An 18,870-nucleotide genomic window follows, 5' to 3' on the forward strand; every position below is an offset into this window, starting at 1 on the left:
TTACACCTACACCAGGGATTTCCAGGATCAGCACTTGTAGCATTTTTAGAAAAATTTGTGCATTCCTAACAATGCAGTGTCTGGCAGGATGGCACCACAATTCTCCTGGGGCTTGCGGGTGCTAACGTATTGAAAAATTAATAGTGTGTTGGAAATCAAGCTATTAATCTTAGTTGTGTACCTTCAGAGCTTAGCTCTTTCACCGTTGTGTATTTAGCAGATATACCATTGATTAAACTTTTAAAAGAGTTAAGCCAGTCTCATGGTTTCCATTGAAATTAATTATGCCACTTGATAATCTATGACACTGATGTGTTTACCAGCCAGACTCTAAAGCAGTAGCTTCACATGCAGACAGATATTGAGAAATACATACAATTATGAATTTCCAGAATTGAGCATTTAGTTTTTGAGAGTTTTGCTGGTTATACTGCCTCTATATGTTTTTTTTAATATAATATAATTTAATATAGCTGCAACATGGGACTTCTTTAGGAATTATCTTTCTAGTGCTGGTAATTGAAGAGTTACTGTAATTGAAGTTGTTTCCACATTATTATCCCAAACCACTTGCCACTGGCTTGTAATACCATTAAAGAAAATTATTTAGGCTGGCAATTTCACATGGAAGTCTTTATTTTGATAGGTTTTTTATTATTATTATTATTATTGTTGTTTTATTATTATTAATAATAATATTTATAAAAATCAGCTGGACACTCTTAAGATTAGAAAAGAGAAATTCTACCTTAACTGATTCTGTTACATTTGTATTTACCTTGTAAGAATCACTGAGGGCAAAAACCAAAAATTGACATGCAAGTGTGGTATCCTTGCCTGTGATAGATTGCATCAAGGCAGACACCTAAAAGGGTGTTTCCTCTTCTAAATTACTGGGAACAGTAACATGAATAAGAGTTGCAGAATTTGACCTTAGTCACTTCATTGGAATGTTAACCTCTCCAAAAACAAGAACTAGGTTTTGAGTTTATGGTGGAGGAGTACTGCACAGGTGTTTGTAGAAGCCAGTATTTCCAAATTCATGTGCTCTTGCATGTACTCCAAAATCTTATGCTTGTGTAACAAATGCAGAATTTCACCTCGTAACATTGGCTTCCAATTTCAGATTAGAATTTGTATTGTCCCTACTCCAGTCTGTTTCCATGTAACAGTGTAATACAGCGTACTTCATTTATGTGCACTGAATAAGTGCAAAACTCGCTTGACTTAACACAATGCCAGTCCCAATTTGTTGCCTGTAGTTTATATTGTAACAAACTCTAATCATCTTCCTATTGTTAAATTTATACACCATTTAATGTGTATGACTTTTCAGCCCTACTGTACTTTATAATTAAAATTTATGCTATGGTTAACTTTGCTAACAGAACTGTCTGCTTTGTAACTAACATTGTACCAGACCTGGTGATGGGGAAGCAGATGTCAAAGAGCTTTAATGGAAGATAGGCAGTTTTTCTTCCCTGGTTTTCACAGCTTTTAATAGCAGCCCTGACGGTGACTATTAGAAATTTTTGAAAATAACAGAACTAGCCAATTTTGGGGCTGCTAATATCACAGCACTTTCAATATCGGGACCTTTGTGAGCATAGATGGGTTTCATGCATTGTCTGAGTAATCCTTATGCTGTGGTTAAGATGCATTGCACTGAGTATTTATCTCAGCATAAAATTATAATTTGAGTATATTTGCTTTTAACTTTTTAGGTGTGGGTATATTCTTATACATTAAATCTTAAAAGTATTTTTCCAGCAATGTTAATTTTGATAAAGTTAACAGAAAGGAATGCACTAGTATACAACGTGGGCCAGTTTTTTCTCTGGTGTGTATTCTTATTAGGATGCTGCTTCTGTGAGTTAATGTTCTCCACAGTGACTTGCTTATGAAGGATGTTTGAGGCCCTTTTGTTTATCCTTGGTTTTGGATTTCCTGGTGTTGCTTTTATTACATTTTGGAAGATTGCAATTGTTAGAATCATACAGCATCTTTATCCCAAGAGATTGAGTTTCTTAAACTAAGAATTCTGTGTTTGGCTTGGAGTATTATTTTCTTTTCTTTGGTTGTACCTCTCACCTCCATTTTGAAGTGTTTTTCCTTGGGTGTGGTTTTAGAAGAGTGACAAGTTTGGGATACATGGATCAGTTGGTAGGGCATTTAAGATGCTAAGATATTGTGATGATTGGTGTGACCCAAGAGCCGGGACAGAATAGAATTGTGTTGTAAGCCCTCTTGCGTCTCTTTAGTTAGAATGTCAAGCAGTAAATAAGGTCTGATGTATATTTTTATTCTTGTCTTAAAATACAGGGTTTCTTGTATTAGTGTCAGTAGCAGGACTTATTTAGACAACATCAGAAAAGCAGACTATTGCAATCTTTCATACTTTAGGGTCCCTCTGTATGAATGGTTTTAGGATTACTTGCTACATAGGTGTAATAGCTTACACTGTATATCATAGTGTGTGCTATTCCTTCAGTTTTCTTCACCCAGAGGGCATCACCTTAAATAGCAACCTTTCTTACCTAACCTGTCAAGACTGAGAAACTTACTGCATATCACATTTACAGTTCAGACTTGGAATTGAATTGCTGTCCTTGAAAACAGCAGGCTTCTTGTTACCTCTTAAGTAGCAAATCTTAGGCTGACCTTTGGATTGAGAGAAGTGTAACCATTCTTGGCTAGCCTAGCCTAGCCTAGCAGCTCAACAAATATATTATTTTGCTTTTGAGCTTGTGAATTTTAAGACATGCTGTTTTTTTGGGTTTAAATCTGCAGGTTTTATTTGTGTCGAATTGTGAATTTAAGCAATTGAGTTACATGGTCTTTTGTTCCTGGTAAGAAATTTTTAAAGCGTTTCAACATAACCTATGCCATGGATTTCTTGTTTAGAATTCAACACTAGGGAAAGGAGCAATCTGTAATCCTCAGTTGGGACAGCCTGAAACTATACTTGAATATTATTTTAAAAGAATGCGCGAGAAGTGCTATACTTGGCAAACCAGAATGAATATTGGAAAGCCAAACAACTGTCTTGTATCTTTAAAAAAAAATCCTTGGCTTTTATAAGTGCATCTTTTTTTTTTTTTTTTTTTTTTTTTTTATCTACCGCCTGCATAAAGCAACTCCTTTTTTTTTTTTTTTTTTTTTTTTTTTTTAAACTCAGCCATGAAGTAAGCCATTCATAGTTCAATTTTCTATTCATTCAGTCTATGAAAAGATGAAATATGAAGTAGGGTTTGCCTGTTGTCCTTGAATGCATGAACTAAACATTCTCCAGTCTGGGTTTTTGGGTTTTTTCAAATATTTATGGGAAAGGAAGCATACATATAAGAAAAATGAAAGTGTCAACATTTAGTTTATTGGCATATAGTCTTTTCCCTTCCTCTCTCTGCTCCAGAACCTAGTCTCATGAGTTGCAGTGGGATGGGAGCCTCTCATTCCTCTTAATACAAATGTAAACTGTTAATGCTCTTTAAAACAAAGCAGGGGAGAGGGAATATGTCTAGAAAATATTCTTTTAAAATATGTGGTATGTTTAACCACTTCAGTCTTGTTATTTATAAGTTCTTCTGAAAAATCAGATGGCATTTAAAAAATTTAAAATCTCTATGAAGATGTATTTTTTTTATAAATACCAGGTAAGCAGAATTATTTCTTTTAAGTTTTGTAACTTAACCACAATTATATTTCTTTATAAGTGTTTACATTCTCCATTAATCAGAATCATCCTCTGGGAACTCATTTTTTCCTCCCTCCCTCTCACCCCCGCCCCCCAATATGAGTATCTTCTAATATTTCATCCAACCATAAAAGTATGAATTGTGTGAGCAAGTTACTTGAGAATACGACAGATAAAGTAGGTAGGAATTTGTTTTTGGCCAGGTCATCTATGTTCTTAGGTCATGCACAGCAAACAAATGCATTATTCTTAATGGAATAGGGGAAATGTTGGTAGTATTTTGAGGCTTAAACGTTTAAGTCTGTGTTTGTATATTAATATTATGTTGAATTAGTCAGCTGCATTTTTATATTAAGTGCTCTAATATTCTGAGCGTTTACTTCAATAAATCAGTTCCTTTGATTTACTTATGTGCCGAGTAGGTGGCAGCTGCTTTTTAACAAAATACGTATGTACCTTAGGTCAGGCTTGACTTCAGCGTCTGTTTCTGGAATGTGGGCCGTGTTATCATTCTGTTTTCCTCTCTCTAACTGAAGAATAAAACCCTGCTCTTTTGCCCAAATCTTTGAAAAAAGGCTATTGAGGTAGTGCTGAATATTTTTGTCCTTTCCTCAGTCTTTCAGAAAACTGCCTGCTGGCACCTGAACTCCCACATTTGGGAGGTTATGGGTTTACAAGGGGTATGGCTGATGGGTTCTATTTATCGAATGATTCCCTAGCAAACTCCAGGAATTTTTTTTCCAGCTAACTGGACATACTTTAAACGTCATTGGAGTGTTGGAGGTTGTTTGGGCCAAGTTCAACGTAAGATGCAAAGCATTTTTATTACCATACTGCAGAGGTTCTAGGACATGACCAAAGGGTTTCAGACCATCTAGAACTCATTATTCCAGGGGTTGACAAACTTTTGCCACCTCAGGACACTTGCAGCCCAATCCTCGCTGTGGGCCGCACTCCCCTGCAATTAGGAGATGCTGTGAAGGAAATGCTGTATTTTACCTGAATTTAAGACAACTTTGAATTGTATTCTGTATGTGGAAAATTACAAATGTGTTCATAATTTTCCGTGTATGGAATCTAATTAGCAGAAGCATGTCTTAAAATCATTGTTTTTTTCCCCTCCTTCCCCCCCACCCTCTCCCCCCAAACTGATGTAGTAGGGAAAGCAGCAGTGGCAGGGGGTGGGTGACCAGACAGACTGACAGACCTCATCTTGGATTTGAGTAAATGCAGTAAATAGAACAGGGCCAAATGCTAGGACCCTGGGGAACGGGGAGAATGTGGCAGGAAGTAGCACTATGGGGACACCTCTGTTGTGTTGCTATGGCTGGAGCATGCTGCAGATTTCCTGAGCTGCTGCAGGCCAGAACCAGCCTGCTAATTCATGGGTTTTGATACAGTTTGTGGGCTGTAGATTGCTGACCCCTGCCTTAATCTATGGAAGTCTTAACATATATGCAGGTTGGGAGGTCTTGCCAGTTGAGTAACTGCTGATTGCCCCCTAAGGCACAATTTCTTAAATTCAAAATTAAGCACCTGAACAGATCATCCGATTTCCACCTCCTCCAGTGTGAAGAGATGGTGTTCAATAGATTTCTTTGGAGAGGTTTCATTTCCTAAAATGTAGGCCTCTCTTTTTCTTTCTAGAGCCTATATTTTTCTGTACTCTTGGTCAGAAAGACAATATCCCTTGTATTTCCATAGGAAATGTGGTATAAGGTTTTTTATGTGAGATGTATATATGCACTGTCCATTTGACAAAATATTATTGGTGATAATATTTAATAAGGTATTGCTGGAGTGAATGTGTGCACCACAAAATGTTACCAACATTTGGTTGTGTTCAGCTATATTAAGGGCTGTGTCCATCCATGCAGAAATTAGTGCATTTCCCCGTAATTCACTGTGCCTTTTAAAAATTATTATTAAATATCTTTTTAAAGGAACGTTGGAGTCTTACTTGTCAAATACTTCAGGTAGTTTTATGAAACCTTATTGCATCAAATTTCCATTATAGATGAGAATTAGGTATATTTCTTAATACTGACCTCAGTAGAAATTTTTTCATAAAGCTGGAGGAAATGCATTAAAAGAAAAGTACTGTCCATATAACTTCTGTTTCTTTTTCTCTTAAGAATTCAGAAAGAACTTGCAGAAATTACATTAGACCCTCCTCCAAACTGTAGGTAAGTTGACATGGATTTTATTAATTTGGAATATTTCTTGAAGTTACATAGGAGGCCTGAGGTACATTTCAGCAGCTCATTCAGTTTGGTGATATCAACATAGAGTGGTAGATACTGCTGTTTGTCTACAATGATTTAATGTAAAATAATTTACAAGGATGGTGAGTAAGGATAGGTTAGCTAAAAATAAAGCAATGCAATGTTAGATATGCTGGGACATTCAGGGTAAAAAATGAAATCTGTCAACATAGAAAAGGTGAGATCAGTAGCATTTTGTTTATGATTCTAGAATATATACAAATAATATATATATTCCAAGTGAGGATTTTTGTGGGTGATGTATTTTATTGGACTGATTGTGGGTGTTGTCTTTTATTAGACTAGATGTGTGGTTGGAATAGACTTAGCTTTTTGAATGCTGCTGCTTCTTCAGGTGGCATTTTTGCTAGTGCTTTTGGCTCCTTTTTGATTGCTAATTGCTAGCTTATTGGAAAAAGAAAAATGTGAAAAGTACAAATGTTGTTGGCTTTGGGTTTGTTGTGATTTTTATTTCTGGTCATCAGTTATGACATTCAGAGGAAGCTTAATGAAGTGGAGTCTGTTATCAGAAATTCTTTTTATGACTTCATGCTTTGCTTTTCTGTCAGTTATGTTTACTTATGGTGTGTTAAACTTGCTTTGAAAAGAGTAATGACATAAGGAAAAAGAACCCTGCTACGCTGAAGTTCAGGTTCAGGCAAGAGTTTTCAGATGGCTGTTTCAAAATTCTAATCTGTCAACTTGACATACGGTCGTTGTTGGTATTATGCCAGTGTTGTGCAGCAGTACTTAAAGGAGGCCCTGAAATAGACCTCTCACAATGGGAGGTCAGGCTGAATGCAGATGAATAGCTCCCACCCAGTTCTGCCAGCTGATATCAAGTATTGCACGTGGTTCATAGGATTCATTGTATAGTGAAGTAAAATGAAGGACCGACTGATAGACATGGCTGATTTTTCTTTTTTTAATGAATTCCACTACACTTCAGTATCGGATCTACTAAAACAACTGGTAATGAAAATGATAGCTTTATTGTTCTGGTCTCTTAATAAAAGTGTGTGTGTGTGTGCATGTGTGAGAGAGAGAGAGAAAGTTTTAATAATGTTTTGTGCTGGGTTTTGGGATGTAACTTGGGTAACTACGTACTAAAACACTAAATGGTGACGTGGCCTTGCAATAATAGCGTTCAAAGAGTATTTCAGTCAATTAGGATGAACAGCTCCTTGCTAGATAAAACATTTTAATAGCTAAGCAGTTCTGTCATACTTATGACTTTGTGTGAGTATTCAATCACATCAAAGCTGTTTCAAATGGCAGATCTTTACTTAGGCATTGATGACTGATGCCTATTAGTAAATTGATTTGCTGAGATGAATATAAAACTCTAGTCTGTAGAAGAATACATACCTCAAGAACTCTTTGAACTGAGTCTAAAAATCTTACAGCTCTTCAGAGCAGCATCATTTGTTTTTATCTGAATTCCTGCCCCTTTATAATAAAAGGAATCATTTTAATACACTAGGAACTTCTATTTGCTCTTTTTCTTATAGAAAGAGTCAGCTGGTTACTAGTGGGCTTAGCAGAAACTTGTTTTAGGCCATTTAATATAAATTAAAAAATGTCTGATCTGGAGATTTATTGTTCTCTGAATTATTCTGACATGACAAGGTAGCAATGAAGTGCCTTGCAAGATATATAATGAATAAATTATACTTAACTGAATGTGCCTTCTTTAAGGTACAGAATTATTACGTGGCGTGATCTTGATAGATAACCATTAGTAATTTTACTATGAGCAAATGATCTATAAGGAGTCACTTCATTTACTTTTATGCTATGTTGACATAGTCTAAGCAGTGTGCTCTTTTAAACCTCATTTATTTTCTATTATAGTTGCACATTACAAAATAAGTATACCAGCCAGGCATGATTTCTCAATATAGTGAAGAAAGGTAGGTACTGTATTACAGTTTATTAGCCTGAATACCCTTTTACAGAGAGTCAGCTTGGTTTTGTGGAACGCCCTTTATATATATAAACAAACAATACAGTTTCTTTTTCGATACAAATGAGTGCCTTTTTTCAAACACAAATGACTTAGACTAATTTTAGGCTCAGTCCCAGTCCCCCTGAGGATAACTCATTGTTTTGTTTTGTTTTTCTGTTTTCCCTCCCCCTAGCTGGGATTTATATATACAAGACATCACAGGTTTATAGGTAATGTGGATGGTTCACCTCCATAGCTGCATTTGTGTCCGATTGTGGAGTAAAATGGTAGAGTTGAAATAGGCTGTCTAGCTAGGTATGTAATAAGTAGGGAAACATGCCCAAATTACAATCTAGTGAAGACTTGGTGGAATCATGAGGCAGAAGATTCTCCAGGGCCTTTGACCACAAAAGATAAGGACTTTGGGCTTATCTTAACTAGAAAAAAACCCTGTGCATCTAAAACAGTAGTGTCCCTTAGCTGCATCCTTGGATATAGCGTCTCCTTTAAGAGTTGAAACTGAGACTAAGGTCACTTCTTTGTTATTTAGAAATCTGAAGTTATTTGAACTTGTACAACACTTATTCTTCACAAAGAAAATATGCTAGTTTTTCCAAAACAAGGTGACCATATATTTTGCTGACATATACTGTAAGGAGGTGTTCAGTGTGAGAACCGGCTGCAGGTAGCAAGCAGTTCAGAGTCTACCCAGCTGGGAACGGCTGCAAGAGATGATCAGGAAATTAGGGTAGAGCTAGCGGGGGAGTTCAGAGCTTCAGGAGCAGCGAGCACAGGAAATGAGAGGAGGTGGTTGTGCTTGGGGAGAAACGCAAAGCCTGTCGTGCTCTTCCTAAGGTTTGGAAAAAAAGACTTCAAGGTTTAGGGTCGGTGGTTTAGTTGTTTGTGTTTGCACGTGTGCTTGGCTTGATGTTTTTCTTTTACCATGGGAGAGAAGCTGTCCCTTGTAAGAAAAACTGTCTGGAAACCTTGGACCCTGCGCTGACTGGCCTTAATAAGGAAGGTGGGTGAGTGTGACCCACTTATGTCCCCTTGTATTTGGCAAACTATCACCTCTTTGTAATTTGAAACATTTTGTACTAAAAACTGAGAGACCTGGTAGTTTTGGGCATATAGATTTGTGACTTAAATAAGTTAGAGATTTAACATAGCTTTAATTCCAAAGGAATACAGGAACTTGCTCTTGAAACTGAAATATTACAATATGAGAGATGTTATGGCCTCTGAATTTTGGAAATGTACTCTCAAATTTTATGGTTTTTTTATGTTGTTTACCTACTTGTATGCAGACTTAATTAAAATGTTTTATTTGAATTTTTAGTATACGGTTGGTGCCTTATTCACTAGTCTTTAGGCAAAACTTGTTTCGATGTCAGAAAGTTGTGCCGGTGAGATGCAAGTAAAAATAACCTTTGTGAATATACATGTCAGATGAATAAGCCATGGATTTCGGCGATCCTCAATATTTTGATATACTTGGTTGTAAAAGTAGGTTTACTATTGTGTCAAGTCTAAGTTGCCTGCTTTACTAGGAATTAGTGTATTTTATAAGCAATGGGATCTAGTTCAGGCCAATAGACTCCCACTGAGTTGTGAATCATGCCCTGTGTGCATGTGTGGATAATATATTGTAGGTCACAGTAGTAACAGAAGACAAGTTAGGCGGAAAAAGTATAATCGCTACCATCATCAGAGGACTGTGTGTCATGAAGATGTATGTCTGGTGTATTTCACTGCCAATAGCAAGAACTGAATATTTTTGGTGTTTTGGTTTTGGTTTTTGGCCTGCATTCTCTCTCTCCTTGATCTTTATATAGAAGATGCATTAATATGAGGAAAGACCTGCAGGAAGAAAACAGGAAATACAGGTCTTTGTGTTTTGAAAGTATTTAGTCTTCTAGGATTCCAGTAAAGACTTTTGGGGAAAAATAACTAAATTATAGAGACCTTCACCCTTGTGGTATTATTCGTGTGTTGGGGGGGGGTTCAAATTAGCAAAATGTCTTAATTGCTAGAAATATTGGATATAGTAAATCTTGAAACAATCTAAGCAGGCTTCCTATTCCAACTTTGTATACTTCATATTTAAGATTAAAAATCTAAAATATAACAACTTTTGGGAACTTAAATACTCTTCAGACTTGTCTGCAGTTTATATCCCATCTCAGTAAAAATAACGTGTTGTGTGGAATATACCCCTCACATTCTCAATAACTTAAACTACCTTTCCTCCCACTGGCAACTGATACCATGTGTATGGCAACAAAAGCAGTTGCTTATGTAAAAAAAAATATTATTAGGAAAGTGTTTAATGTATTTTTAGCTTCTTTCAGTGTGACTATGGCAGCTGGAAATAAAGAGGAGAGCCAGCACAAAGTGACTAGGCAGCTGACTGTGTAGACCATTATTTGAAACTACTCTTCAGAATTTTACTATCCTATCAGTCCCATGTCTGTCTTCATCCTACTGAATCCTCTTACGATGTTCTGTAGTACTGGTGCCACCACCATGCCTCCACATTTTACTCTTATCTTTTCCTATTTTTTTAAATTCCCAACAGCAATTGTGGTTGTTCTTTTAATGGGTAAGCAGTCTTTAAAATATTATGCAATTTTTACTGAATAAACTATCTGCCTCTTTCTTCAAAATAATTTGGTTATAACCCTTTTTAACCCATTGTTGTGGTGATGCATTGATTCTTGCATCCCCTTTTTTATGAGAAAACAAAATCAGCAGATGTATTGTGTCTTATTATTTCAGGTGCAGGAACCAGCCACCTGCCAAACAACCCTCTGGAAAAATAATTGGTAGCTGAAGGCTTCTTTATATTAGAGAGATGCAAAATAAGATGGAAGAGCTTCTAGATGGGCAGAAAGGTGAGGGAGAACAAGTATGTGTTCTGGTGCTCTTACTTTTGGGCTTGTCTGCTAGTGCCAACATAAGCAAATAAACATCAGTTAGGTACCTAATGTTAGATATCTAATTCCAGAGCTTTGTATTGTATTATAACATAAGGGGGCAGATACTTCTTTCTAGAAATCAGCTTTTAAGTTACTTCAGCTGGCACCTTTTATTTAATTCTTGTCTCTTAGAACTGAGGTGGAACGCGGCTATAGGGTAAGAGGCTAGTGACCGCCACCTGAAGCTCAATTTCCCTTTCCCCTGGCACCTGTGTAAGGCAGGATGCTCTGGAGTGCTAACAGGTCGTGAGGACATAATGGCTGCTTAGACGTAAACCCTCCCCCACCCCCCCCAGACCTTGTGCTTTCCTTTGAACTCAGCGTGTCCCTGTGCTGAGCTGACCGCATAACCAAAAGAGGCATCACATTAGTTTGACCTGACTTGCCCGAGGTCTGTATATATCAGGTGCTTCATTGAGGCTTTTTTGTTTCTTTTATCTAATAGCTGATTGAATCAGCTTTAGATAAGAGCACCAAAAAGCCCTGCTGAACTCCATGATCTATATAGACACTGAAGCTGGTAGAACTATCATGCTGCCTCTTCCTGTAAAGTGTAGAATTGTTTGTTTGGTGTGTTTTTTCTAGTCTGTCAGCAGCCAATATGCTTTACCCATTACCATAAGGAAGTGCTCTGGACCATGCGGGAAGACAAGGCTAGAGGGTATGGAGTTCTCTGTCCTTTTTTGCATGGAAGTAGAAAGATATCACATTATTCTAATGTTCATTAATGTGAGGGGTGGTTTCTTGTTCATATGAGCTTTATTCAACCCCAAACGGGCCTAATTTTGCTGGTCCAGCGAGATATCCTCCTGCTTCACTTAATGCTACTAAATCCACTCAGTAAATGCACACTAAGTCATTTGCTCCATCTTGATTCCTTCAGATAGTTACAAACCAGAAACCACTGAGTTCCCTACATCTTTATATAGCAGTTTGAGTATATAGCAGGAAATCCTTTCTTTTCCTAAAGATTGGTCTATATTTTTATTTAAAAGGAAGGTGATATTAAGAATTTTGATAACTTGACTTATGTATAAAGGGGAATTGCTGCAAGTATGAAATTATCTATTATTAGTGGTGCTGGTGTGTATGGAAGATGAAAACTAGACCGAGTAAGGAAATCCGATTGATCCAAAGAAGACTAAAATAACTTTTATTCTTAAATTAATATATTTACCAGAATAGCTTCATGGCTTTGTGCTGTGGATCTGTCTGGGAGAGGTGGGTTCCCCCTCTATATTCCACCCTACCCTCCGTCTAGATAGGTTTACCCTGCTCTGTAGCCAATTTTTCTTGAAGAAAGTACAACTCAGAAGATTATACATAAATTTCTTTTAGCCAGGCCTGTAAGAATGTGTTGCAATCAACTACATCTAATCAGGGCCATATTAAGGCAGAGCACCCTCAAGTTGATGGGGTATTTTTTTCACTGTCTGCCTTGCACCATAGATTTAAATATGGTTATTTAATCATAAGGTAAAGAAAGAGTGATAAACTATTTAATTTCACATTATTAGTCTTCCCCCATCCTTTTTCCTGTATGAAAAAGAATCACATTGGGATTATATCCTACAATAGTAGGTAGAGTACACTTTATCATTTAAGTTCACCTTGTTTTATAACTGGCTGTTAGCTCAGGCTTATTATTTTAAAGTATCTTGGGTAAGAAGTGTCAAATTAGTTACTAAATGTACTCTCTTTAATACCTTTAGCTGGTGTGTGTGTGAGGGGTAGTTTTGTTTTTGTTTTGTTTTCATTTTAGTTTCAAACAGTCTATGACAGCATTGCCCTAATATAAAGGCATCTTCATGGAACTCTAAATAAAACTGAGAAAGTAATGTACTGCAGGCAGCAACATGCTTCGCTTTCCCTGTTGAGCTGAAAATCCAGGTCTGGAAAGCAAAATTTCCTGTGGCCCCAAACTTCTTTGGGGGCTACTTACTGATTTAAGGTATAAAGCATTTAGCTGCAGCGCAAAGTTAAAGGTTAATTGGTTTAAACAATTTTTCTTCAAATACCTTTGTTTATTTTTAGTGTAAATACTAAATATGCTCCGTCTCGATTGGCATACTGTTCTTTTGTGTTTTAATCTGACTGTTGAAAATGGGGGTGTTGTATAACCTGTTGTATGATACAACATACAGAAGACTGTGTGGGGCATGGGCTGAACCTGACATTGCACATGGCATGGGATCAGTCCAGGGCACATGCTGCATGCAAATACTGCACTAGACCTATGCATGTGCTGCATGTGGTTCCTGCACTTGCATGCTAGCTCCGGGGCTAGTCAAGGTTGAGCTGTGCCAGAGCCAACGCTTGGGGCCGGTCTGGCAGGGCACAGCATGTAGCGCACACTGTGTGCTGGTCCACTGTGCTGCGCATGATATCAGGTCCAGCCCATGTGCTACATGCAGCATGCGCAGGCCCCACTTCAGGGCTTGTGCTGCCTGTGGCATGAAGCTGAACCTACTGTTACAGCTGGGTCCAGCCTGCGTTCTGCAGGTAGCACAAGCCCTGGAGTGGGACCAGGGTATGCTACATGTGGTACAGGGGCCTGACACGGGGCGTGTGCTATTTGCTGTGCCCTGCTATCTGGCCCTGCACGCTGGTTTCACTTTGCACAGATGGCCTAGGGACCAATCCAGGCTGGCCCCAGAGCCAATAAATAGGGTCAGTCTAATGCTTCATGTAGCAAGCGTCCTGCGCTGGTCCCCTGGGCTGCCAGCAGTGCCTGTGGTGCTGGGTCCAGGAAGCCACAGGCAACACAAGTCCCATGGTCAGGCTGATCCGTGCCATGCTGCATATGGCATGGAGTCAGCACAGGCAGCGTGCTGCATATGGCATTGCTAGGCCAGCCCTGTGCACTGGCTCTGGTGTGATTTGATCCAGCCCACAGACTGGCTGCAGGTTTAAAAGAAGAAAAGAAATCAATTGCTACTATAAAAAAGAGTAATGGGGTCTCAGAAAGAGTACCTATTCCCCCTGGCAACGGGGAAGAGATAGCAGACTTATCTTGAAATAAAGGGGATGGAAATGTGCCAAATAAAGCAGGTAGTCCTGATGTGTGACCCATTGCCATCTGGGTCCAGTAAGACAATAAATAAAAAATATGTTGTCTTTGTTTAGTCTCCGACAAAGCAGTCTACTTTCCCTTTGCTTTCTGGCTAAGAATTTCGGAAGACTTTTTTTTTTTCTCACCAAGTACTCTATCCCTGGATTTCCAGCGCCTTCTATATGTACTGCTGTCTTCCTGCTTGTAGATTGCATGTTATGCTTTTTTCTGTATCATCTGTAATTCACTCATTACCTCCCTTTTAAGAAAAACCCTGAATTAAATAAGTTAAATAAACAGTCAGTACTTGCTAGCAGGGCAAACAAAACAAACTTGGTGGCTTTCTGTGGAGTCATTAGGAAATTTAAAATATTTCCTTAATTTAAAGAAACTAGATAATCATTTTTAACTTAAAAATAGTTATCTGGTCATTCCCACATCTTTTCAAACAAACAAACAAAAACTTACCATCCAAGAGGTGCAATTTGAAATAAAAGTACATAAAACTTTTAGGGGGATAAGTTTTGGAGGGGAACTTGATAAAGGGTTGTTTAAAGCCCTCCCCCTACACCAATAGTTCTCAGCCTTTTCTAGACTTTAGGCACCTCTTCATACTCAAGACACCCCTCAGAAAATGCTATCTTAGTTTTTACCTGTGTGTGTGTGTAGGACTACAGAAATAGAATAGTGCTGTTCTTCTGTTGCAAAGAACTCAGTCACAACAAGTCAGAATACTTTTAACATTGTGGATTCCTGTGTGAAAATTCTGGGTTTATGAGCAGTTTACAAAGCTTCATAAACTAATAAAGATGCATAATTCACAGCATCTTGGCAACAACATGAAACCAATTTTCGCACATTCCTTGTGCATTTTTATGTTCATTAAAACTTATTCTGCAGTTACACATATACAGTTTGTTGCAAGCTTTTTGGGGTATCTAACTGACTTCAGCTTTGAATCATATCATAACACATGCCAAGTGTTGCTAGTTACAATTAAGGTAACTTGAAATAATCTTTATTTTCACTTACTTTTACAATTTGTTTTTTTCACTTGTTTACATGCCTTTAATTTTTCACTTTAACAATTCTTACAGCACTTGAATTTATTTTTGTTTCAAAGCTGTGGAATTGGATTAAGCAGGGTTTTTAAACACTTCCATGTTGCTTGGCAAGGGTCCAGTTACTGTGTACTGGTTTAATAGAAACCATACTTAGCAGTGCAGTGCATATGGCAGCTCATGTTTGTGTGGCATGGCATTTATATACTTATTCCTTATACTGTAGTCAAATAAATTTATGCCAGAAACTTGAAGTTTCTTCTGATTAATATTAAAAGTAGTGAGTTAATTCTTTCTGTTTTTAATGCGCGTGGCATGGGTGGGCAGGGTAGAATTCTATGTGGAAATGCATCATTGAATATCTGTCATGTACAGATGCACTATTAACTTGAAATGTGTATTGTGTCTACTAAGGGCTCCAGAGGAATGATAACTTGTTTCCTTTCCACTATTTGACCTTTAATACTGTATATATTATTGAGGTCTGGATCATGGCTCCATAGATAAAACTAAGAAGTCTTGCTCTTTACATTGGGGAATCTAGCTACTTTTATGCGTGAACATTAGAACTTATATCACTTGTTCTTTTGAGTACCAAATACATATTTGATTTCACAAGTAAATCCATTCCTGTATTTAAGTTAATTTGTATAGATCCTTGAAGTAATTTGGAATTTGCCATCAATTTTTAGTTCTGGGTTATTTCAGTTTATACCTTGTCTTTTCTGCAAATTTTCAGAGGCAGCTCTTGAATGGAACTACCATCATAGGTAGGGTCCTTTCAAATACATATGTAAGGAGCAGTGATTACTTTGTCCATTTTATTAGCAGAGGATGAAGAATGTTCTTTAGTGAAAAATGTCAGAGGGTTGCCTTCTTTCAAAACATTTGCCTTCTCTTATTTTCAGTAGGAGCTATTTTCTTTCAGACTGCTATCTGTCAAAATGGAGACTGGCTGCTTCTGGTAGTGGCTTCAGACAGCTTGACTATACTTTTCATTGGAGCAATTCGAAGTACTGTAGTGGTTTGTTTGTTTGTTTGTTATTATTTATTTTTTGAAAACAAATGCCATCAAATCAAAATTTAGACACATCCTTTTAAGAGGAATTCAGACAAGTTTATCATCTGAAAACACTGTTAACTCTCTCAAACTCAACACCTTCCTATCATAACACTGTTATAGAACTTTGTATATAAATCAGAAAGTTTTGGTTCATGTATGGGAGTGTTTGGATAAATGTCTGGCTGGATGTGTAGGACTGCTTACTCAGATAATGTGAATCAATACAACAATCGTTAGGGTCAGATCCCCAAAATATTGGCACCTGAAACTCCCATTGATTTCAGTCTCTGATTCCAAAGGCAGTTTGGGTGCCTTTCTGGTTTTAGTCCTTCTAGGCATTAGCTACGTAATAACAAATTTATGTACCTGACATTAGAGGGCACAGTTAAGGTTACATGACTGCTTTAACTGCCTTGTTGTCTGTTCATATTTTAAGGAAAACAGTAAGTGGTTTATAATTATAGCCCCGCCCCCCCAGCAGTTTTGCAATGCACTCGCCTCACTGTTGTCTTAACACAGTTTTAGTCTATAGGTTGGCGTCATTGTATTAATATATTAACTTGAAAATTTGTAACGGTGTGTAGCATTTGTTAAATGTTGTCAGGGGAACACTTGAATTACTAGAGTTAATTAGGTCAATTTTTTTTTTTTTTTTGGTCCTATAAATTTTGAATTTATAAACTAAAATTGACAGGCATTAGTATTTTCAAAGCCTAATGTCTATGTTGAATACATGGCTACTCCCAGTGAGCTTATTACAATGAGCAGAGTAAAGTGAATGACAGCTAACCTTTAAGTATTACTTAAAGTTTTAGCACCAACTAATGCTAGAGTGTTTCGGGAGCACTTTCCTCTAGCAGAAGCTGTCAGGAGGAATTCTGACTCATTTGTTCAAAACTGCTTGTACACTATAACAGGAAAAGAGCAGTGTGTACTGTTGTTTCAGGTAGGATACTTCGTCTCTTTGCTTTAGAAGTTGGCCATGGCTCCTTCTGCCTCTTATTTAGAGACTACAGCTATCCTTGATGCCAGCACAGAGCAACAATTATGTTCTCAAGCTACCTTATTTATGGCCCTGTATGGGAAAAGCAGGTTCTTATAGGTTCTTTCTCCCTATCTTGGAGCACTAATGTAGGGTCCCTGGCTTAAACGAAGTAACTAGCTATGAACATAATTAGCTTTGTCTCATTTATTTTCGTTTTGTTGCAAATAAAATAAGGCCTGTCACTTTGTGAACATATTTCTCAAGGAGGGCGTTCTTCATTGCCACATCTTATTCACAGGAATGTCCTGTTCGTAGCAGCAGAAACAGTAAAACACTTTGACACAAGATGCACATTTTACAAAAATGAAATGCCATATCAAAATGGTTGTAAACATTTCCGGAGTCGCTTGTCATTGCAGGTTTCAAGGTGGGAAATTTTTAGAGAACATGGCTCAATTTTTCTTTCCTGGCCTGTGTGCTTGCCTATCTTTTAAGAAGAAAAATCAGCTATATCCTGTGGAATTTAAACAGTACATATTTGGTGCAGCTTTCTTAACCCTTTTTTTGAATACATTGTGAACCAAACTTCAAGGTGCTGAATTGAAAACTCCAGTATTCAGGCAACAAAATCAGATAGTCCTGAGTAGGACAGATGTAGAGAAATGGGTCTAACTTTGGACACGGCTGTCGTGAAGAGATGTGATCAATCTGAAAATTGCATTTTCATTTAAAACATTGCACTATCAATCAAATTGGAATCTGGGATTTGAATGCTGTGATCTGCTATATTACAGAGTGCCCTGGGAATTACTGAACTAACATGTATAGCAAAAACACTGAAAAGCGTCTCTCTCTTTCTCATGTTATAGATATAATAAAATGCAAATGCTTTTCGGTGCTTTTGTACATGTATAGTACAGTTCCAGGTAGTCAGATACATGTACTGCCACACAAGGCTATAATACAATAGTTGTATAATGCTGTATTTAAGATGTTCTGTAACAACCTTCTTTGCTCCTTATTAAAATACAAATAGCTGAGGGATGACACCCCATCTCAATTTCGGTGGAATTTTTATGATTTAGATGATAATGATGGTTTTATACTGCTGCCAGTACAGAACACTTTTCAGACTGATATCAAGGTTAATTGTCACTTTGAGAAGTGAAGCACAGTCTGCCAATCCTATGCTCTGTTCAGCTGAGGAAGATAATTGTTATTCAGAAAGTATGAAGTTCTTCTAAATACTATGGTAAACAGACGGCCAAAATTATTTTTGTTCTATTTATTCATTGTACTTGAAAGGGAACTCATCATCACTGTGTATATTTATCATTCATGTGCAGTGCAATAATATTAACATGCTGAACCTTCCCTGCTACATAGAATGTGGTTCTCCCAGTGTAGACCCAAAGATTTACAATTTAAACTTATGTTCCTTTAATGTCAGCACAAGCTAGTGGCTGCTTTTAGTGGTTTTGTTATTGCATTGTACATTACTTCTGTCTCACACTTTAAGAGAACCTCACTGACCTATTAATGACTCTTATAATTCATGCTAGGATTGGCAAATTCATTTTTGGTTATTTTGTATTGTTTTACACATTCATTGTAAAAAGTACTTTATTCCCAGGGCCACACTTTTTTTTTTACCATTGAAACAGTATATCATAAATGGTTGTGTGTATATATAGCAAAACAGTAAAAAACAAATGCCTACCTAGCTGGGATCATTTGAACCCAGTTTTTTCTCCTGCCCTAGCAGGGGGTCAGACTTGAAGATCTATAAGGTCCCTTCCGACCCTACTTCTATGATTTTATGAAA

At 37.3% G+C, this 18,870-nt stretch overlaps 1 protein-coding gene across 2 annotated transcripts in view; it reads left to right on the forward strand.

Annotated features, from left to right (window-relative positions):
• LOC109310663 (ubiquitin-conjugating enzyme E2 E2) overlaps nt 1-18,870 on the forward strand; it is a 319,806-nt gene that overhangs the window by 5,523 nt on the left and 295,413 nt on the right. For both annotated transcript variants that reach the window (XM_019535959.1, XM_019535950.1), the window contains one exon: nt 5,830-5,880. In XM_019535959.1, the coding sequence (XP_019391504.1) occupies nt 5,830-5,880 (51 nt within the window). The remainder of the gene's footprint in view (nt 1-5,829; nt 5,881-18,870) is intronic.

This window comes from Crocodylus porosus, unplaced genomic scaffold (genome assembly GCF_001723895.1).
Source record: "Crocodylus porosus isolate Cpor-Errol unplaced genomic scaffold, CroPor_comp1, whole genome shotgun sequence".
Taxonomy (NCBI): Eukaryota; Metazoa; Chordata; order Crocodylia; family Crocodylidae; genus Crocodylus; species Crocodylus porosus.